The sequence below is a fragment of the Centruroides vittatus genome, unplaced genomic scaffold (assembly GCF_030686945.1).
Source record: "Centruroides vittatus isolate TY-2023 unplaced genomic scaffold, ASM3068694v2 scaffold_1015, whole genome shotgun sequence".
Taxonomy (NCBI): Eukaryota; Metazoa; Arthropoda; class Arachnida; order Scorpiones; family Buthidae; genus Centruroides; species Centruroides vittatus.
The window spans coordinates 2907432-2932014 of record NW_027122666.1 but is presented as its reverse complement, the minus strand read 5'-3'; the positions used below and the strand labels follow the sequence as shown (position 1 = coordinate 2932014).

Below are 24583 nucleotides of genomic sequence, written 5' to 3'. Positions count from 1 at the left end.
CAAATTAATAGCATATAAAAGACCACTGTCAAACTGATAGAACAAGCTTTATGAGCTAAAATCTCCATATCAAACACCTGTAGAAGATAAAGAAAGATATACAACAAGCTTTTTTGACTTTGTATTATTTCAATCCAAACTTTTTTGTATTTTTCATATAAAATTTTGCAAAATTGAAGAAATTAAACAAAACAAAAAATAATAATAATAATGTGAAGACATAGACCACCATAGGAATTAGATTTTTCTCGTGTAAAGACATACTATACTAATATCCATGACACCTCCATGTAAACAGTCCAGAAAGGAAAAATACAGCAAACTAGACCTTATTCCTGCTGATTAGTGCATTGATGTGGAATTGTAATTGTAAGCAATTGATTTGAATTGGTGCTGATTAAGATGATTAAGGGTTTTTTTCTTTTTTCTCACAGGTTTTTTTCCTAATCAGATTAATTGTTGAATAATTGTAATTTTGTAAATAGTATTAATAAGCATTTTATTAGATAGTTAGATAACCTAATAAGCCCTCCAAATTGTTAAATCCTATTTATCACACCAAGGCTGACAGAAAGAAGGACCAGATCTTTTACAAAAAAGTTAGTCTTTAATAATCACATTTCAAATTTAGGTAAGGATGCATTTTGGGTACAAGGACCCCTCATCAGCTTACAAACACATGGCACCAACATAATAATCATAACAATAATAGTTAACCAATACAAAGGAATATCTAATATATACAGTGCACTGTATTTACAATTTTTAATGTAATCCATATACTAAAGAACTAAAACTATTAAGCATAAAATTTTTCAATACAATGACAATGTGATATATATTATTTGGGACCAGTAAATGTCTTATTTTCTCTCACATTTTCCAAATTCTGGTAGATGGTTCAACTATTAATAATAATTAATTCCACTATTAATTGGTGTGATAAGCCCTCCAAATTGTTAAATCCTATTTATTAGGTTATCTAACTCTATCTAATTTATAGTTGTGGGCTAAAAGCATCGTGTATTATTATTATAAGCATTTTATTGTTTATAAATATTGAACTTGATATTTTGTAATATTTGAACTTTATACTTTTATTAAAATTTTTTTAGTAGCTGTATTTATGTTTATTAGGTGGTAGTCTCTTTAATCCGAATAACGGTAGACCGTCTTACAGCTAAAACGTTCTAGAATTGTAAAAAGCGTAATGCTTTTCGAATAGTCTTAGAGGTGTATTTATAGAACCAAAATTTGTTGGAAAATGTTTGGAATACATCCGGGAAAAACTACACTACTGTAGGTACACGGGTAAATAGGAATTTAACAATATTGTAAAAACGAATATGAAAACAGAACCCAGTGAGCACTGTATAGTTAATAAGGAGTATACGAAGAACTGAAAAGCACTGATGAGGGATAAGGACTCATAAAACTGGTCCGAAATGCATATGTTAAAAAACCAATAAAAGAGTTTTTAAGCCTGTTTAGCTGTAAGACAGTCTACCGTTATTCGGATTAAAGAGACTACCACCTAATAATAATAATCCTTAAAAGTCGCCCTCAAATTTTATTCCAAATAAACTTTATTGTATTAGGATTATTCCCGTTACATCTGGAGTATACAATCTTTGTATAAGCACCATAATATTACAATTATTTTCTTTTAGTTTTCAGAAAACTGAAAACTCAAATTTTATTTTATGAAATCAATATTTCCCTATATTTATCATGGATAAGTAAACATTATAAATAAAAACATATTTATAATTTATAAAAGATAAGAAATTTATATTAAGATCTATAAAATAAAATAAAAAGGCATGTATAAAATTTTTAAGCATTTAATTACATAATAATCAAATGCTTCTTTATTAAATAAGGAAATCACTTAAAGCTTTTAAATTATTAGAAAATGAAATAAATTACAGTTTGAAGATTCTGGCAAAAAAACAAAATTTATCTTTGAAATTTTAAACTTTTTCAAAGGGAATACTATTTTAAATATTTTGAATATGTTTTAATAGAAAAACAAAAGTCGGTAATTAATCTCATTAATAGCCTATTATTGAAAGCCAACACATGAAAGAATTATGAAAAAATGATAAATATTGTGTGATGCTATATGTACTGTACAGTACATGTGCTTGTGCTTGAACAGTATATGTATACAGTATCTTTGTGCTAATGTCTGTAAAAATATTTTTAATATAATTTATACTTTTGTAATTATAAATCATTAAAAATTATATTTCTTTTACCAATCTCTGCACACCGAAAACGTTTGTGCTCACTAATTTGTTTGCTAGAAACAGCGTGTGAAAGGTTTTTGTGATTACGATTTCTTTTACCATTTAATAGTGTATCATTTCTTATTTACTTAAAAAAACTGAGAATATGTTATGATATAATATAATAATCATTAAAATAATGACAAACTATTAAAAAGATAATAGCTAAATCATTATCACTCATAGTCATATAATTTTATAAAAGTTTACTTAAACTCCTCAGTTCTAAACTATGCATTATTTATAGTTGTTGTTTTCTTAATCATATGATGCATATGCTTGTTTAATAAAATAAGTTTTTAAATTATAATGCCTAATTTTAAACTTCTAAGCTGATATCTACCTAACTATTTTTCAATGTACTTGCAAAAAACTGGATCTTTTTGAGATATTCATGTTCCAAATTGATTCAATCTACACAGTGCATACAGCTCATATTAACAATTGAATTCATTTATTAGAGATAATCTGTTATTTAAAAAATATATAGATTTCCTATTTACCATGCAATTGTTACTTGTTCAGATTAAAAAATTGGTATGTATATATTTTATGTTACTAAAAGTTTATAAACATGTTTACAAAAATTTAATATAATATATATTATATTAATAAATATTATATTAAATTTTTGTAAACATGTTTATAATCTTTTATAAAATAATTATATAAAGCCAACTGCAACCTAAAAAGTTCAAGATTCTATTATATTAAGAAAATGAAAACTTCAAGTATAACACACCTAGGGTTATGTAAAAAACTTATATTAAAAACTTTCAGTAGATAGTAAAATGAAATAGAGCTATTGAATATAAATCACAGTATATTATTGAAAATGAAAAAAATATATATATAAAAGATGATATACATTTTAAAAAAATATTTGGTTATCATTTATATATTGATACTATATATGCATTATATCAAAACTAGGAATTTTTCAAGTATGCTATGTTAAAAATAATTCACATCATAATAGTCTAAGATGAGAAACTAATCAAATGCTTTATTTGGATTACAGTAGTTGAATCAGTGTGTGGTGATCAATTGAAGATGAGGAACTTCTTGAGATACCAATAAAGTTTAAATCTCTTATTAACAAATCAAAGTGACCAAACTTTTATTATTAAACCATATCAACTAACCTACTTACTTGTTGAACTTATTACAAGTTTTAAAATATTTTAAAATGGCTAGTAGATATGCAAAACTGCATCTTTTGTGTTATTAAATTTTAGGTTAAATATACCAAGTAATGAAAAGAAATCATGATGTTCACATAAGAGTTTTACTAGCCTCTTACATTGTAAGAGTTCATAACATTCAGACTAATAACTTACATTGTCATAAACAGAAAAATAAATCATAAAAATGATTTTATTAATTAAGTTCAAAGTAATTTTCAAGATTATTACAACCAAGATCATTAAACATCATTCAGCCATTAAGCTTATCGATAAAACAAGTATCTAGGGATTGATTTATTAATGACAGCATTTAACATTTTATCTTGAAAACTTGCATTAATTCTTTTGTCTATAATTAAATAAAAATTTGGTATATAAAAATTTCGTTCTTCTTTTCTAAAAAAATAAATTATTTATCGACCAGAAAAGAAAATTCGAAAACAATTTTTCAATATATAATTATCATTGCTGTGACAGAATAAATATTACGTTTTATCAGAATAAAAATATATTAAATAATGAAGAATATACATTATCATTTAAATTGATTATCAAAAAATCTTATATATTTGAATATAATTATTATTATTAAACATATATCCTACATTAAAGTAATAGGCCACTGATTGAAATAGATTACTTTTTATGTGTATTGCAAAATCACATGTTCAGACGTCATAGTGACGTCAAGTTACTAATGCCCTATTTTCTATTGTGACGTCAATGAAATACTGTATTTATATTGAGTGAGTTTTTTTTTTTTTAATTTATTGAAGAATGAAAAATTATTAAACATCTTTTGATACGTTTTTATTATATTATTAACTCATTAAAATTTAACAATAAAACGAGTCTGATCGTTATAATGTGTTTACAAAGTACTGTAATGATATTTTTAGGTTAATATTAGTTTAACCTTTACATCTGAAAAACATATAAATTTACCTAGGTGTGGAAGTCTATATACACTGTAGTATAAGCTTTAGTATACTTATAAATGGGGAAAAAATATTTCTAAAAATCGCCATTTTTATTTTCATTTTATTTATAAAATACATTACTTCTCAGAATATCTTTTTTATTCGAATTGATTTTAATCTGAAAAGATATTATTAATTTTTTTTTCTCAATAAAATTCTAGTTTATATGATATTCTAATTTATTCCTTCACTGAAGCATAAATGTCTCAAGCAGTAAAATTGAAAATAAAAATATAAATGTTTCGATGGTTCTGCCCAGGATACAAGAGCGTTGATCCATACTGGATAGAGGAAGACAGTCAACCAATAGCAAATTGTACCAGCAAATTGTTCCCCTCCCAGTGTTTTTTTTATTTTATAGCATACTACAAAAATTAAAAACAGAAAAGAGTACTGTACACACCAAATACACCTTATTTTGTACAGTACGTCCATTCAGACGATCGGATGGCCTAGCGGTCAAGGCTTGCCGCCTTGACCATTCGGCCATCCGGCTGGGGTCCCTCTGGGGGACCCGGGTTCGAATCCGGACGGGTCGATAAATCCCCAGGTATTTTTCGGGAGGTGGTCCGTCCGGATATGTCGGGCCCCGTCCCTCACCACCCGGCCGCCTCACTATAATGGACTTGCTATAAGAGCCCAAAGGGCGGAAAGAGTTAAAAAAAAAAAAAAAAAAGCATTATACTGTACTGTACTGTACATAAAGACAATGAGAAATTTTTCTTACCAATTGTCATTGGCCCCTCCCCCCAAAATTTATACAGATCGACCCCTATGCTCGAATATGTATGGCTCTGTCCCTCACCACCAGCCAACCCCACTGTGGGCGTAGCCAAATCCATGATGGGCCTAGAAAAAAGGCCTTCTTAGCGCCCACAGTTCAAGTTTCTTAATTATTTTTAATAATTAAAAAATGTATAACTTGATAATTAAATATTTATTTTTAAATTATCCTAAATTTTTTTAATTTTTAAGGATGATGTAAAATCTATTAAAAATAAAAAATAAAAATCTTATTTTTCTTGCGTATAGTTATTGATCTGTAAGAGTTTCCTTAAGCTACGTTGGTAAGTTTTATTAAATTTCGGAAATCTCATCAAAACTATAGTCATATATACCTTAACAAAATTGCTATATTAAAATATAGCAGATTTTTCGATTATAGAAAAATCAATATTGAGTAGCAGTTTGGTGTCTTTATTAACCAATGCATTTAAATGATTCTGATGATGACGATGACGACGACGATGATGATGATGATAAATGAATTATAATTCGGATCAATTCTATTTATAAGAAATGATTACAAAATGTTAACATTTTTTACTATTTGCTGCAGAGTAGATACATTATATATTGCTAATTCTGTCTAAATAAGTATAAAAGTAACTTTAAATATACATGAATTTGATACATTTAAGATACATCTACATAAAATAAATTTGAGTACGTTATCAGATACTCACAGTCTGATACTAATGGCAATTTCCAAACAGCTAGTTCGTCGCTCTCGCTAACATAAATCCAAAGAGATATCCGATAGCTATCTAAGTGAACGCCTGAAAATAAACAGAATTAATAGTAAATTATTAGAAAAACAAGTAAAAAAAAAAAAAAACATTATTTATATTGTTATTACAAAAGTTTTACATCGATAAATATCAGTAAAATTATTAAATTAACTTTATCATAATTTAAATAGATAATTTATTATGCAATTGTTAATATTTACTTTAGATTAATTTAATTCATGAAAAATAGAATTTTTAAGTTATATGATTTATTTAAATAGAACAGAATTTAAGAATTTTAAAGAAGTTTTGTATATCTTTATTTTTACTTTTCCCCTGTTACATACAACAGCCAGGAAAGTATGGCGATCGGTTAAAAAATGATCCCCAAGATTTTTACACTTTTTAGTTAATACCGTAAAAAATAAGTAGGCAATTTAATAAAATAATGAAATAGTATTTTTAAAGTATTATTCTGTTAATTGTCATTATAATAATTCATCATATCCATTTCATACTCTACCATAGATTCTACCTCCCGACTGATCAAAGGCAACCAAAAATTTCCGAAAATATTGTCCACTACTCCAAATCTTACCTCTCCATATTGCATTGGGTATATTTTTAAATTTTTTTGTTCTTTTTTTATTAATATTACCTTGAAATTCGTAGAAAAGCATCAACCACCGCTGACCTGATAATGATGAGGTATTGGCATGACATAGCAGCTCCTCAGCAAATTGAGAAGAACAAAACAAACAACTTTACAATTAATTTTGAAAGTATTGTGTTAATTATAATTGTCAAAAATAAGCGTCAAAGTCAACATAAACATTTCTTATACATACAGTAGACATATGTGTTACTATCTTGTTTAAAAATTATCATATTTTCTTATACGAATCACTCTCACCCATATTAGTTCGCATACAGGAAAGTCTACTGTTTTTTAATAAATTTAGTATAGGTTAATTTAAATAATCAACATATACATATTATATACGTTAAAAATAATATATGAATACATGACTTAATATATATATATAGATTTGGACTACAACACCTAGAGTTTGCTCCATCATTTACAGTTAAATCATTAAGCAAATTTCAATGATTTGTTCGCTTCATCGAAAATTAAAAGGCGATGTCAAAATGAAGCGTTCATCCGATTCGAATTTTATTTATATTTCTGAAATAAAGGATAACATGACAAATCGCTTAAAATTCCTTCTTGGTGATAATAGCCTTCCACATGTTAGTCACCAGAGGAAAACAACCGATGAATATATTCTAATGACAGGCTCTAGAACGGCGCAAAGCCTATTGATTTTCTCTCTTTCTATTGAGAACAGCATTAACAGGATGTAGAACTATACGGAAACGTAGCAGGGGCTTTAATTAGTGAACGAATCAGGCCCATCTGCTAACACTTCGAAAACAATACCTCATCTCTAATCATCAACACATAAATTCAGAATATGTTGCAGTAATTGTGACATCATTTAAAAAATAATACAAAAAAAATTATTTGCATCCTTTCATAAAAAAACGCTAAATTTTAATTATTCTATGTGATTTTTTTTTAAAAAAGAATAAATTAATATTAAATTTAATATTTGAATAATTAATGAGTCTTTCTATTAATTATTTTAAAAATTAATTGAAATGTGTTAAATTGGTTAAATGTCGCTAGATTATTCTAAATTAATGAATGTGATTAAAGTTTGAAGAAAGTAAATCCACTTATTCTATGAAATAAAGTGCTTTGAGATGAGTAAAAAAGATTTCTACTTATTTTATGTAGTGAAGTGTTTTGATGAGAAATGTATATAACAGTTTTAGTACCAATTTGAATATAGTCGAAAATTTATGAGCAAATTCATTGGCCTTTGGCATTCACATCCTATTGGATTCTGCCGAGATTTACATATTAAAGAAAGAAGTATTTATTTATTAGAATTATTCATAAGAACGATTGCATATTTCTTAATTTTTCCAGTTCATTTATCAACATTTAGTTTATATATTTATTCCATATAATTAACAAATCATTTTTCTCCAAAGACACTCTAATTATATTAACTGTTAAATGTAATAATTAGTTAGTATTATCTAAAGGAATAATCCGATGTTACATTTAATATTTTATTGAGAAGTTATTTCCTTAATAATTTAATTATCCTACGTAGATAATAAGTTTACTCTTGGGTATAATATAGTTCAAGCTTAATGTAAACTCTAAGCAAGACAATATCCCGAAATTTCATTAGCCAAAGATAGTTGTAGATTAGACTCTCAAAGGGACGATTTTTATCTAGAAAAGTTTGACTGGAATTGCTTATCATTTTAGAATTCTCGGTATAAAATCGGTTTTTTTTCGAAGTTTGATTAAAAAAATAATAAAAAAGTTAATAGTTTTAAACAATAAGTCCGTATCTAGAACAGAAGTATCAATCACAAGATTGGCTTTTCCATTGACGTTGCTGATCCATTGCCAATTTCAATTTCGATGTTTTGATGTTTATCAGTAAACAATTCAATAGATTATAATGAAAAGATATTCATGATTTACAAAGTTAATGTTTCTACTTTGACTATATTTAATTAAGTTAGTTTAAGGTTTATTTAACATTTAATGTTTCTGATTTGAAGGCATACAATATTTATTTGCATTATAGTTATTTTAAATAATAAATATAATGAGAGATAAACAAATAAATCACAATTATAATGCGATTTTGTAGTTTCGTCTGTAGAACTGATCGTTAAATTTTACAGTAATGAGACACACATTTTAGTTTATAACGTTCGAATAAGTTTGAAATTTTAATTTTGTAAAGATAATAAATTTTATCTATTGAATTTTAAGCATATATTTACAAATTGGAGTATTCTTGTTCTAAAAAAAATTGTTTTAATGTGTATAAACATTGACCTGAATAAATTTTAAATGAAGCCGAAGAACTTTTACTGATAAAACCATAAATCGTACTAAAAATTTTATTAAATCAATAAAATCTTACTTTAGAAGTTTTTATCGTTGCTGTTTGTATGGTCAATTAATTTTTAAAACTGAAAATCTAATTAAACTAATTTATTTGTATATAAATCAATATTCGAGGCAGGAAAATTATATTAATTTAATCTGCATTTTTTTTTAAAAAAATTTAAATAATTTAAAAGTTATTATTTCTAACGATTATATTTTTATATTTCATTGATAACGATTTGAAATTCAAATTTTAAATGTTAAAACAGTAAAATAAATTCTGTAATGATGATTTTAAATCTATAAATGAATCGCTGATAAATTCAGCAACGTTGGGAAATGATAGATGAAATATGAGTAAATGAAGGTTTCACATGAGAATGATCTCATGCAATTTCATTACTTTATCATTGAAAAGTATTATATATAAACGATTAAGTTGATTAAATATATTGTTTTATTATTATTATTATTTTTTTACTATTAACAGTTGATTAAAGCGCTAAAATCAGCAGATGTACCCACTCTCTATGTTTCTGTTTATCAATCATTATTTTATTTAGATTATAAAATAAGGTTTATATTCACAGAATTTTTGCTTAGTTTTATCTCCCACAGCTTGAACAATTAGTCTGCACAACAGTAACATATGTTAAAGTTTTTAAAATAATGATTTTCTTACCGAACTAATGGACTGTACTTGAAATCGATATTGTAAATTTATTTGTTTTACTCACCCGCATCTTCTTCTTCATCTCGGAACATTGGATCTTCCGCACCAGGTACAACAGGTAAGTCTCCCCATCTCGGCGAATATGGAGAATATCTTGGGAATCCATAAGAATCGCCAAAACTGCTGCTAGGTCTATCACGGCAATGTCTCAGAATGTCTGCAGGAGGTTCCCAAAACTGTCTTTGATAAGAACGATCCCAACCGAAAGGTGAATGTGCTGTATCTCTTAATTTTTCTCCGCACTGACTACATAAGAGTTTTTGCTCTTGGTCTTCTTCCTCTTTATCTGGGCTTCGACTTAAAGATCTTGGGCGTCTTGATGGCAAATCCCTATCATCAGGGCTGAGGTAGGATCCAAGAAATGGTGGTGACTCGACTGTGTCTACTTTGATACGTATTCTTTCTTTTCTTCGCTTCGTTTCTTGATCAGCATCTCTTTGTTTTGGAATAGCTCCTTCACTAACTCCAGACTTATACTGTGTTTCTTCCTTTGCTGCTGTGGCACTTAATTCTTCTTTGGAACTTATTTCGACAGAAACGTCAGTTGGCTGTGTTTCTGGACTAACAATAGAACTACTACTAGAAGTGACATCACAGACAAATACCGAAGGAATAGTATGTTCTTTACAAACAGCAGGTTCTGATATTTCTTTCTGTTCTAATTTATCTTTCTTCTCTTCTTGTTCAGAAATAGTTTTTACCACTTCCAAAATCAATTTTTCAGTTTCCAACTCATCACTTTTAATTTCTTCTTGCTCTTGAGATATCGGTGCTGCAATTGCCAGAGAAAGCTGTTCAGGAATGATGTCTTCACTAAGACTTTCTCCACCAATGCTTTCTAATATAAAACTACCCGAAGTAGTACTATCATAACTGGGCGTTGTCGTTTCTGAAGGCAAATAATCTGACGATGATGATCTAACACCGTTAGGCTTAATTTCTTCTCTGGCCATTAAATGAAATTGTCTCCTTCTTTTCCATTCCTGATTACTCTCTTCCGAAACTTCGGAAATATCTTCAGGTCTGAACGTCCTTATCGGAGGAAGATCAGTTTGCACACCAGAAAAAACACTAGAGCTATCACTAGATTCGGACTCTTCTCTATTTAGAGGCGAGGATGATATCGATTCTAGTAATTCCTCTGACGTCGCATCACTCTTATTTTCGATAACTGTCTGTGCATCTTGATGACTCGACTGCTCCGAAGAAGGTTCAGGTACGGGTGTAACATCTAAAGCTCTTTCGTCAGGCCCTTCCTGTATAGGAGACATTTGTCCTGATTCCGAATCGGAACTTACAGCCTCTTTTTTTGTTGATTCATCTGACGACTCGTCATCTCGAGGAAGAGGAACTGGAGATTTAATCTGACTACTACGGGACGATGGTGAACTAAATATACTAGCCGAAGAAGCGCTTTCAAAAGAAGTATGGCCTTCTTCGGTACTATTTTTACTGATAACAGTCTGGGTTTTTTCTCGGCGTGTTTGATACGACAAATCTGTAGCAGTAACGTATTCTGAACTCTCACTAACTTCTTCAACTTCAGCATCACTTTTATTAGATGGTTCACTTTTCAAAACGTGACTGGAACTACTTGTTGACAATTCACTGCGAGATGTTTCTCGTTCTGTGAAAATACTACTGGAAGACTCACTATCAGGAGATGTCATGAATTCTTGTTTGCTTATTACTGGAACTTCCTGTGCGGATGGTGTACTAACCTGAGAAGTTTGAATTCCACCATTTGTTGTGACTGTAGGAGATTCGGTTTCCACTTCTAAAACTTTTACGGGTGTAACTTTGGATTTTAACTTCGTTCTGCTTAATTCACTTGATTTTAAAAAAGAACTCTCTTGACCTCCACTGTCCAAAAGGGCTGTCATATAATATCTAGCTTTTCTTTGAGGTATAAACATAGTTTCAGATGATACCATAGAACTTGAAGAATCTCTACGTAATTTTTCATCATCTTTCCCTTTGTCTTCTTCTGTTCCAGAATACGTTTTTTCTGTCATATCTTCACTTTCCGAAACAGCCATACTGATAGGATGAGTATCAACAGGAATACTTGGAGCTGAATCTGAACTAGTCATTATTGGAACAGGTGAAGCGATTTTAACAATGTCATCTTTGGCTATATCAAATTTTGTCGAAATTTTAGGTCTTTCTCCAATTAACACCTCTCTAGATTTCGGTGGTGAAACGGGTTTAAAAGATACCATAATCTCTTGCTGCGCATCAAAACTTCTATGTTTTGTTAAACTATGTCTAGTTGCAGATCTGACTAATTTGGGATGTTTACTGACCATATCCACCTCCATAATTTCTTCATCGCTATCACTACCTAAAACTCCATGCGCAGACCTACTTTTCGTAAGTCTAGAAACACTTCTGTTACGCTGCGACTGAAGTTTTTGCCTGTATTGAGCGGTGGCACGAGGTGATAAAGTCAAGTAAGCGGGCAACAAAAATCGTGCCTTAAATGTTAACTCTGTTTGCGTAGCTTGAGTTTTAAGCATTGCACGTCGAGGTTTAATCACTAAAGGTCGTGACAATATCATTTCAAACGATTTACTTCCCGATAAATCCAAAAGACGTTCCTGCGAATGATGACGATGCGTGGGGGAAAAGTTCCTTTTCTGGCTGTTGAGAGGCGTTGATGTGGCTGCGGGACCCACATCCACTTCTTCTAATCCACCTGCAACCGTATTGCTTCTAATCATAGAACTGGAATCGAAACTCACATGCTTTGGTCTTCTGTCATCTAAACTGAAATCTGGAGTTTTGGATGATCTTCTATACAATTCTCTCCTACTGTAAGTATCATTGAGTGCATCTACACTTTGACTTGGTGCTATTTCTTGCCTTCCTATACTTAATTGGGACGGTCTTTGAATGCAACGACTGAAACCTTCACTATCTGTACTATGTTGACTACCTAAACTGGCCGAGCTTGCAACTTTAGTTTTAGTTCGACTCTGATCATCGCTATCTGCCCAAATTTTCGGATCTGTGACGCAAAACGTCCTTGGCCTTCGTCGAAATCCCGAACCAGCGAATTCGTCTTCATCTTCCTCTGTTTTCGAAGAACTAGTCCATGCTGTTGGTGTTTCGGGCATGTAGAGGTTCTCGTCGCTATTCGCTTTCTTTTTCATACAAGAGAATAAGATAGAATTTTTAGTACATGGACTTTCTTGTTGATTTGCCAGACAACCAAAGAAACGATTCGTTCTGGCATTTTCGAGCACTTCCTCTTCTTTCTTATTAATGCAATACTGTTCCCTTATGTCCTCTCTCGAATAGATAGGATGTCCCTTTTTATTGCGAAGGATATTCACTCTCCTTTTCACCATTTCATCATCCGAATCGTATGTAATGGTGTCTGCAGACAAGTCCACTTGTATGCTTTCATCTACGAAATCCAATGATGCAGATTTTTGCGACAAGGGGGTATCACGGGAACTCAGCGTAAGACGAGAGTTTCCCAAGGAGCCACCTGAAATAAAAATTAATAATTCATGTTTTATTTCAAATATTTTATATACACTATAGAAATGATTCTAATGAATATTCAATAAATATGAAGATTGCAGACAAACAAACAATAATTTAAAATGTTAATAATTCACAGTTAAATTTAGAAACTCGGAACCCAATAAGAAGTGTTAATGTTTACTCTTAACAACATAAACAAAAGATGTTATTAAGTCGACATTTACGTATCATTCTCTTCTCTCATTCGTGTTGGATTAACGTCTTATTGGGTGTCGGAGCCATTCACATGACGTCAATGGAGAACCATCTAGGTCAAGCTTTGGCAAGGAGCCAAACTGGTGATTACGTCCCTCGAAGTATATCACTATCTAGAAATTCCGATATAAAAAATATACCACTGTCGATCAGTTACGATTTATATATTGGCAAACCAACTATCCACAAGTTGGTGACCGACTGACGGGTGACAATTGCAAGACGAACAAACTGTGCCATACCGTACGTCTCCCCCATCTTGTGATTCTAATTAAGGCCAGTTATGACGTCAGTTAACAAATGCTTATCCCGTTTAGTAAATAATAGCAAAATATGTAAGTTGGAAAATTAATAAATGTCGAATTTTTTAAAGAATTATTTATCACTTAAAATATTCTATAAATAAAATTTAAGTGTGAACGTGTTTTAATTTCCATTCTGATAAATTTAATTTCCATTCTGTATTGTTCAGTTTTTCTTCCGATAAAAAATATTGTTTCAAAATCGTTTGACGTGACATAAACTAGATACAGAACATGTCGGAGGAGGAAAACATTACAAATTTTTTGAAAACCATTTTCAAACTGTTTTCTTTCTTTCAGACAGTTCAATAAACCGAGATGTACTTATTACATCCTCGTATAAAATATTTATTCTATTCTAAAAAATAAAAAAGAGGAAGAAAATTCTATTGTCTATTTGTTTAATTTTAAAATTTATGAGATTTCATTTCAAATTTTAACTTTATTATTAAATTAAAATATATTTAATTAACGATATATAAAAATATTTTTATATATTATTAATTTAATTCCATTTCCTTATTTAAATTTAATTAATTTATTTCGACATACTTTTATTTGATAAAAAAATAATCAAAATATACCTAAATATAACACATAAAATGTACATATTTATATATTGTAATGCTATATTAGCCTGTATGATGAGTAAACGGTATGCAATATAGAATAAATACATAGGAAAATACATATTTGCTATGTGTTTGATATAAATAAAATACAATTTATATCATACATGAAATTTCAATGTTTAAATAAATCAATTAAATTAAATTCTATGAATCATGCATGAAATACACGAAAGATGCATTAATGTATAAGGATTTACACTAATGCAACGATTACATGACAAGTGAATTAAATACAGTTAAATCTCTGAACAACGTCCACTGACGGGAACATAATAAAATCCAACAACGAGTTGCTTAACTTTCCGGGCGACATTTAAAACTGCGTGTGTGGCGCCATCTGTTACGATATTTTATTTTAAAAATCTTTTTATATTTTTAATTATAATAAAATGGCAAAGAAAACTTAATTTTGAAGATAGTCGTCGATTTTATTAAAAAAAAAAAAAAAAATGTAAATGCTAATAACGAGTAAAATCGTCATTAAGTCCGGAGATACACACGACTGCCATTATCTCTCCACTCCGTCGACCTTTAACCACCAAAATTTAATAGCATCAATCCCCTAATAAACTTCCCTGCAAAGTTTCAGAAATTTTCGACAAAAATCACAAGAGTTATTAAGCTTCAAATAGGGTGAACAAAATCGTGCCCAGACACTAACATCCATACATACAGAAAAAAAAACCCAATTTTTTGCATTTCACAACGTTTCAAGGTGTCCTAAGTCCAAAAATGTAAAAATCTTGGGTGATAATTCTTTGACCGCTTACCATACTTTCTCTCTGTTATATATAACAGAGCCAGGAAAGTAATACAAACTAGAAGCAGAATACATAGCATACTAAAGCATAATTTGTTTTGACTTAAGAAGAAACTAAAATTTCAATGTTTAACGCATGAATTTTTTGTCTTTGTTTCCTTTAAGATAATCAAAATAATATATAGGCGAGGGTACATAGAGTCTCTTAAAAGTCAAAAGAGGTTCGAGCCATTTATCTTTTTGAGGTACCCAATATATTAAACAAAACTGAATTTTAAATTTGAGAAAAAAATAAAACCATTTTTCTTAATACACAAGATATGCAATGGAATGAGTAATTTATAAGAAATGTTTTGGGTCTCCTGTAAATGTGAAGATCGAGCTAAATGGCCCTACTAGTTCCTTGTGATAGGGCCTGAAGATGTGTAGCATCATATACATTTTCTAAACATGCTTGCTAATTTATTATTCATCTATAACATAAATAAATGCACGTATATACATACGAATATGAGTTATAAAACAAGTAATAAATACGCTACACTCGCAAGGAAATAAATAAAATATGGCTTATACAGCATAAAATTAAATAGTTTTCGTAAGTTTAATAAAAATATAAGCTATTCATAACATGTATGTGTGCTTTCAAAAGGCATTTATCTCGAATAATTCGAGTAATAAGTAAAATAAACACAGTAAAGATAACATTAATAATAATGATAATAATAACACAAAAATGTTTACAGTTGCACCTATTCAGTATTTGTACGCTTGTAAATTATTAATTGCGATAAATATTTGTGTGATGATAATCGTTTGAGAGTAAAATACTGCTAAATAAACATAAACAAAAGTTTCAATAGTCGCAATATATAACGCTTATAATAAATAATTAAATTAATATACAGCATTGATACTGTTTATGAATATACAAGATAGCTGAAATAAGGTAATACATGGGCAATCTGCCAAGGAGAGACGTCTCAGGATTTTCTGTGAGAAAATGGATTTTATTTAGGTGTTAGAGACGTGAAAAAAATCAGGAAAACTCCACGTGACCAGCCTGTTAGTGGGGCACGAACCCTCGACCAGCTGTGTTCATTGGTTTTATCCAGTCGGCCTGACAGGATAGATGAAATAAGGCAATACGCAATACATGGGCAATCTGCCAAGGAAGGATGCCTCCCAGGAAGATTTGCTATGAGAAACTGAGCTTTATTTAAATGTCAGACATGAAAAAATCAGGAAAACTCCACATGGTCATTCTGTTAGTGAGGTGCAAACCCTCGACTAGGTGTTTAGTGGTTTTATTCACTCGACCACTGGTTGGTACCTGAATAAAGGAAAATGATGAAAAACTGCAGAATAGGAAAAAATTTTCGATAAAACGAAATGATGGTTATTTTCTGATAAGTAAATAATAATTAGGCATTATACTGGATATTCGCTTTGTTTAAATTATCGTAGATAAAGCAAAATAATAGAATAGAAAGTGATTACACGCTACTACTACTGATACGATTGGTTACTGAAAAGTAGTTTTATTTTATTTTTAAATAAAAATGTTTCTAGGTAGATTAAAGTTTCTAATATTAGAATATTCAGTAAACAAACATATTATCATACTTTATATTTTATTTTTTAATAAAAGAAAATTGTTATATAACTAAATAATTCCATGTCATGATTAGTTTTGATGAAGTTAAAAAGTAGACTAATTTTAAACCTAATTATCATGTTTGCGATTTGCATTTTATTAAAATTTATGAAGATAAGCTTTAAAATATTATCTTATTTTTTAGTTTTTATAGATTTTATTGATTATATTCTCTATATTATATTTAGTTAAGTGTTGTAATTAAGCTTATGAGATATTGTTTAAACAACGATTAATGCATTTAAAGAATAAACTTTTAATTTAAACTTCAGTGTTTAGTATTATCGTGTGTAGAAAGTGTTTCAGGTAGAGGATACATCAGAATGATCCGATCATCTTTATAAAATTGCGTTTAAACGGCTCACTAAATACAGATAAACCTTTAAAATTCAAAGATAAATAGTACTGTACTTCAAAACGTTTTCTACGTATTGATGATATTATAAGAATGTTAGAAAGGTTAAAACTGTACAGTTCTCAGCTACAGAACTGATGTTATATTCTTTACAACGTTTCGTAGAAGTAGTAAAGAATATGACATCCTCTATAAAAGTATAGTAGCCAGCATTAAAAACTTGATATAACTGTTTTGACAGCATTTTCTTTCTGTAGATAAATATAAAAACACGTTTACTGTTCTTTTAATCTTCCACTTCTCATTAAAATATGTTATAAAGAATTCGCGAATAATCTTTATTTTTAAATTCTTTAAAATATTCTCTAAATTTTATACTTTGTCCTTTTTATTTATTAAGCATAAATTTGTATTAAAAGCTCTCTTCAAATTGGATTAAATATATATTTAATTTATATCGCTGAATGCTTCGTTTGATATAAAGCAATGTTTATTAACCTTTTCAGTGACCCCCTTGAATCTCAAAATACGATCTCGTATCCCCTGAAAAGGTTTCAAAGATACTGTATAGAAGGGAATAGTGAGAATCCTGGACATCATCGTAGTGTTTCCAGTTTATCGTGAGCTCTGAGTGTATCCAGTAAGTTAAAATTTATATAAATTTAAATTTTATATTACAACACATCTAAAAATTAAAAACTTATCCTTACCACTCGTAGCCCTAAAAATGCTTTCTCGCACCCCCTCCCCAGGAATGCACTCACCCTAGATTTAGAAACATTGATGTAGAATACTTTTAGATTAAACTCTGGAAACTGATCTAGAATAAAGAATAAGTTGCGTATTTTCTCTAACTTGAGATTCGTACACTCTCGCGAGAATTTAAAGATGAACAACACCTACTGAAAGTGGTTTCAGATATCTATTTTCTTGACAGAATGGACAGCTATACAGAAATAAATACATTATATAGGGGAGGTAACGCGTAAAATATTCAATACATTCATCATAAAATGTATAAAATCAGAAATCAGTTTATATAATTTATAACTAAATACTGTATATTCTTTTATTGATTTGCTTGTTAAATAACCATAGATACGAATAAGAGAACTCGTTTATGTTGTTTACGATTCTTTGATATTAAAGTATTTATTATTATTATTTTGAATTTCAATTCTAATGTTAGTTTAAAATGAAGTAAACATGATAAATTTATAAAATAAATGAACTACAATTACGTCTTTTATAAAAATCATGCGAAAAATATTTACTAAATATGCAATATTTTCCAGTTTATTTTAAGTAGAAAAACAATCATCAAAACAAAGGACACATACACGTTATAAGATGAAAAGCTGATCAATATGTTTTTCTTTCTTGTTTTCAGTTTAGTTTGCTGTTATATTTACTATTTTATTTATTTTATTTTTTCCTCCCTCTATCTCCCTCTTCCTTCCTCTTCCTCCTCCTTTCTCCTTTTAGCATCGAGTGATTTACACAGGTTTAAATAATTAATACAACTAAAAAAATTACATTTTTTAGGTTATTAAATAAAATATCTTTCAGTTATTTTTGTCTGAAATTTTTATTGTTACATCTCGAAAGCTATCTTATACATTTGAGAATTGATATCGAACTATCTTCTTGTATTTTTATTGAAAAATTTATCCTCAAATTGGATAAAGAAATTTTGATAATATTACTTTCGAAAGAGCAAACGTAATCTAACATTTTCAATATTGTTCTGACACGGATTAATTTGTTGACTCTGCATAAACACGAGTTAATCAAACAGATAAATTCCGCAGCTGCTGATGTTGGATATGTGTTTCAAGCACTTAATGCATGTAAAGTGACTTTTGTTTTATTAAAAATAATATTTTACTCCTAGTTAAATTTCGAAGTTATCGACTCAATTATTATTTTTTTCTAAATTAAAAAATAAATCTCAAGCTATATTTGTTGTCAAGAGTTCAATTTCTAAAGGTACTTGCTAACGATTACGTGCGAAGAAATGCCTCCTATCGACATCCAAGTGACAGAAATTAATAGAAATTCGACCTGGCTGTCCGTCTAACTCACACTGATGGTAATAAATTCCTCCTTTGCTCTGTTGAGAGTTCTTTCGTGTTCTACGCTTAGATATGTATTTTTCCCTCCCCTTTTCCTCTTTTATTGAAAGCCATATGCGTGCCCAAGATCCTTAGCATTTTCTTCAAGTAAAAATAACTTGGAAAATATATAATAAACATAATAAAAAATTATCTGGACAATGTATTTTTATGGATTTTTCTAAAAATTTTTATGACCACTTTCTCCTCCTCCTCCTCCTCGCAATATTTATTTTTTTTTAAATTTTATTTTTGCTTCCTAGATGCTAGAATTCTTCTAACAATTGGCATCTGTGAGTTGTGCTCTTGCGAAAAATATGCTTTTTTTATAGTGTACCAAACTATTATTTATTTTTAAGATTTATAATAGTTTATGGTACAGTAAATCTTATTGTATGTAACCCAATGATTTAAAAATAAATAAGAAAAAAGGAAACAAAATTTTAATGCTGTTTCTGAAACTGTTTAAAATTTATGGATGAATAGAACAAGAGTTTACACGATAAAGATAATATTCGCGTGATTTATGATTTATAATTTCGCCTGTTCATATATTACGTGTTTGATATGTGTATCTGATAAAAATAGATGAGAAAAAATTCTTTTTATATATCGTAAACAACGCCGAAATATATATATATATATTTTTCATTTCGACGTTGTCTGATTGGATTTTTTCGAAAGAAGAATTAGTTTTATTGGATTTAAAAACGAATTTTCGCGAAAATGATTAAAAATTAAAAAGCAATATACGTTTATAAATGACCGAAATAATATTTCTTAATATAAATTTTGATATTTATTGTGATTAATCTGCAGACAAACGTATAACTGGCAGGTGTAATTTGTTTATTTTTAAACAAACTGGCCATTTATTTAATGTAAAAATTTTATTAAATAAATCACTAATAATGGCTGATCTTTATAAAATTATAAACTTTTTCGCTTTTATTACCTTTCAAAATATTAAAAATGCACACTTCCCCCTTATGTAAACAAAAGGGGTAGTCCAAAAGTCGAAAACATGGATCTGATTACTGCAGCGAATTAATAAGCGCAGCTTTATTTACACAGATTATAATGTTTCGTGTTCAATATACAATGCTCTAAATAAGTTCTGAACGTGAGAATCTCATCTTAAATCTCAATAAAGCGCTTGTTTTTCTAAACGATTAACTGATTTTTAGGCCACCCGTATATATTTTTTACATACATTTTCTCATCTAAAAACACAAGAAAGATTTGATATCAATCGATACATACGTTTTCATGTCTAGCGATAAAAATTAAGACGGAAAAAATCAGATTAAATGAATTATTCTTGTGTAAAAATCTAAAATAAAATAAAATGATTTGAAATTTGAAAAAGTTTGCTTGAAGGAAAATGAAATAAATATTAAAAATTGAAGTTTAATTTATAAATATTTAAATTGAAAATATTAAATTCTCAATGTAAACATTATTAAATTATTAATAATTAAAGCTGATGCAATGGTCAACTACATTTCATGGTTATATACAAATTACAATACATGAGTTAACAATTCTTAAAACAAATAAAGAAGAAACAATTTTAATAAAATTAAATATTAAAAGTCGATTTAGAATTTTTTTTTATTGTAGATAAAATAATAAAAAAATTCATAAACAATTAAATAATTTAATTAAATAAAGCTGTATATTTGATATGTAGTTTTAATTAATTTTATTCTGCCGAATTGAATATTAAAATAAATTTTAATTATTGTGACATCGTCATAATGCCGGACTGCAATTTTTAAATCGAATATCACGTGGTTTCTGGTCCTGACCGGAAGCTGGTACAGGAGATCTTCGTTAGTTTTAAATTCAAGGGACGATATATTTGTGGCTTCGAATTATCGAGTTTCGAATTATCCGAGATTTACATATTTCTGTACAATATGTCAAACGCCACATATCTGAAGTAATTTATTATTACCTGATTAAAATAATAATATAAATAAACTGCAGATAAACAGCATGTGTCTGGTAATAACCTCACAGGTTACCAGATAGATTTTAAACCAAATTATTTTTAAAGTATCCAAAAACTAGTAAGTCGCTCAAATGTAGTAACATAGAGCCCTACAAATATCTCAACTTGCTAATTATATCCCAATCTTGAAATCAGCCGTATTTTATGAAATAAGAGAAAATAAAGCGTAATCCATATGTAAGGTGTTACACTCGACACCCGAAAATGTGTTACTGTAAAAACAAAGTCATATTGACCAGATTAAAGTTGTTCTTGGTCTGTTGTTCTCTTATAGCATGGAGGCACTTCGATCTAAACCAACCAGAGGAATAAAAGTATAGTTACAAACTAACGGGAATTCGATCTAGTCGAGTTCGAATTAACGAGGATTTCCTGTATATAGTTAATCATTACCTTTGCCCCAAGCTTTCCATATCTGGTCCCGATTTTCATCTATCTAACTCCGTTTCAGAGATTCAGGAAGGACGAACAGATGAACAGACAGACAGTGGTAATGTATAGGTGTGCAATTCGAAAATTGCAATCCAATTAAATATTTATTCCCATCTTGATTATTTTATTCGATTAATTACGATCTTTTAAAAGTTTACCTAATTGCATATCCGATTAACTATTGAATATTTTATGATTAGATGTTGCATTTAAATATACGATAAAAGACTTTAAAAACTTGATTACCGATACAGATATGTTCCAAACTTTAATTTTCTATGTAAAAAATTTGATATGACAGTGATATAAATTAAACCTTTATATGATAAGTGGTGAAAAATATTCATATTCATTTATTCATTATAAGGCAAGAGAAGTTGGGGGAAATGACCTGTTTTCCCCCCTCATCGGACTAGATCAAATCTTTTAACAGAGGGCGAAGAAGTTTGGAAGTTGGAACCTTATAATTAATACCCTAAGGACTGTCGGAAAATTATATCCTCTGACTCATTCAACAGTAAGGCAAATTACCTGATATAAAGTCAATTAGCCTGATTTAACTAATAATTATGGGAGTAATATATATCTTTTTTCCTCCCATGGAAAAGTTGCATGTGAAGCACGTAGTATGAGTTCTTATATTTGGAATTGATCCGGATCCCATTCTGGAATCACCAGCCTCTTCTATGTCACAACATTACAGGGTGTCCCGAAAGTGCCCGACAGTGCCGGGTGGACAAAAGCACTAGACATCGGTCGTGGGTAGTGCTAGATTAAGTCTCTAGCGGGCCCTAGACGAAATTTAAATTTGGGCTCTCATTTAAATAAGTTACTTCTAAAGAAATCTTAAATAATATTACTTAAAATTTTATTAATAACAGATATTACAAACACTAATACAATAATAATTGTATAATAAAAGAGTTTCTGGTATAACGAAAAATATATTTTAAAAATATATATATATAATTATAATCATTAATCAGCCTTTAAAAAATTTGAATTTTTCGTTTTCGGATTTCATTTCAGAAAATTGATCAATAATATCTTCGCAATAGCCGTTCGAAGGTATCTTCTATATCAACCATTGATAAAGTCCTTAGCCTTTCTGTCCTATTGAATTTTTTAAATAACTTTTAATTCGTTTTAAAACAGAGAAAGATTCTGTGCTGAAGCCGGGCTTCTCCGAATTACGGGCCCTAGATATTTGTCTTATTTGTCTACTGATTAATCCGGCACTGGTCGTGGGTTGGTGCATTACCAACGGACTGGCCACGCGTAGTTTTCCAGGTTTTCTTCACGTGTGTAACGTCTAAATAGGAACCAATTTGTTGTAGAAAGTCCTCCTCTCTTGGCAGATCGCCCACATGTTGAGCCGCATCCCTTCGAAACCAAACCAAATCCTAATGTCATCGTATGTAGAGGAAATTAACACGTTTTAGCAAAATGAAAAAAACCTGTAAATTATTAATATCATTATATCAGCATTAAGATTGTTTCTTATGTATAGAGGCTTTTGGGACACCCTGTATGTAACTAAATTTGTACACAAGGGGCAATTTTTTGTTGTGAAATCGTCACAATGCCGGGCTGCAATTTTTCGTCACAATGCACTTAAGTTTACTGGTGTATTGCTCCTGTACATTATACTTTTCCTGTTAATAATAGAGTAGTGCCTGTCATCCATCTAACTCCGTTGGGGGGGATATTTGAATTGAAATAACGTAACTTCCGGTTCAAACTGGAAGATCGTATATAATTAATAGGGATCTCCTGCCCTAAACTTTGCATATTTGGTCTCGACTTTCATCTATCTAATTCCGTTTCGACATTAAGAAAGGACAGACATCAGACGGGCACAAGTGGGAATTTATAGGTCTACAGTTTTTTTCAAATTGCAGCCTAATAAGTTAAATAAACCTGAGAGAAAATTTGTAATATTACAGATACGTTTATTATCTCAAAATTATAGAAATTTTTCTTTGCTTTAAATATATTTTTCCCGAAAATACCTTCTTGCAAAGAGTAGGAATAGTTTTAGTTTACAGAAATTATTAATTTACTCAAAAATTTAATTTTTAATGGATGAGATTATGAATTTAGCCAATTTATTTTAATTTAATTTAATCAAATTATTATGAAACATAATTATTAATTAAAGATCTTTATTTTCTAAACAAGTATTTTAAAAGAGAAAGAGTATGCAAAATGGTGCTTTGATTAACAGAAAATTGTTTAATCCAAATTTCAATAATTTTAATTTTTAATTTTAAATAGATTTGTATATTTAAAACGTAAATTACTTCGAAGGATACAAAATTTTGCATAAGGTTCGTCACTAACAGTCCTATCATAGGGCCCTAGCATGGTCATTTGACTCGGAATCTGTAAATATCTTTGAGACCTATAATGGGGCCTCAGAAATACTTATTACATTTTTGTATATTAAAAAATACTTTTTTTCTGTCAAATTTTGTTTTCTTAATATACAGGACCATCTATAAAGTAAGTGTTCGTGGGAGGCCCATATAATTTTATCAATCCCTATGAGGCACTAATCATTAACGATTAGAATAAGCTGCTAAAACGTCAACCTTCTAGTAAATGAATCCGTCTGTCAGTCACCCAGTCAAGTCTATTTGAATGAATGGTTGACAAAAATAAAAGTGATAACTGTAAGCGATTTTCTTCCAAAAAATAAATTTAATTAGAAAATCTTCCAAGAAATGTCAATTGTTTTTTATTTTGTATTACTTTTTTACAGTTTTCTTAACTTTCTATTCGTCTTGTAAAGGAAAATGTCAAGCACGCGTTGTGTTATATTCCAGAATAACTATTGAATAATTTCTAAACGACTCTTCCTATTGAAGCTG

General features: G+C 29.3%; 1 protein-coding gene across 1 annotated transcript in view; it reads right to left on the bottom strand.

Annotated features, from left to right (window-relative positions):
* Nucleotides 1–24583, bottom strand: part of LOC136986362 (uro-adherence factor A-like) — a 179893-nt gene that overhangs the window by 96204 nt on the left and 59106 nt on the right. Inside the window, exons 3-4 of the mRNA XM_067283882.1 lie at nucleotides 9696–13187; nucleotides 5925–6017 (exon numbers count right to left, since the gene is read on the bottom strand). Coding sequence (XP_067139983.1) covers nucleotides 5925–6017; nucleotides 9696–13187 — 3585 coding nt within the window. The remainder of the gene's footprint in view (nucleotides 1–5924; nucleotides 6018–9695; nucleotides 13188–24583) is intronic.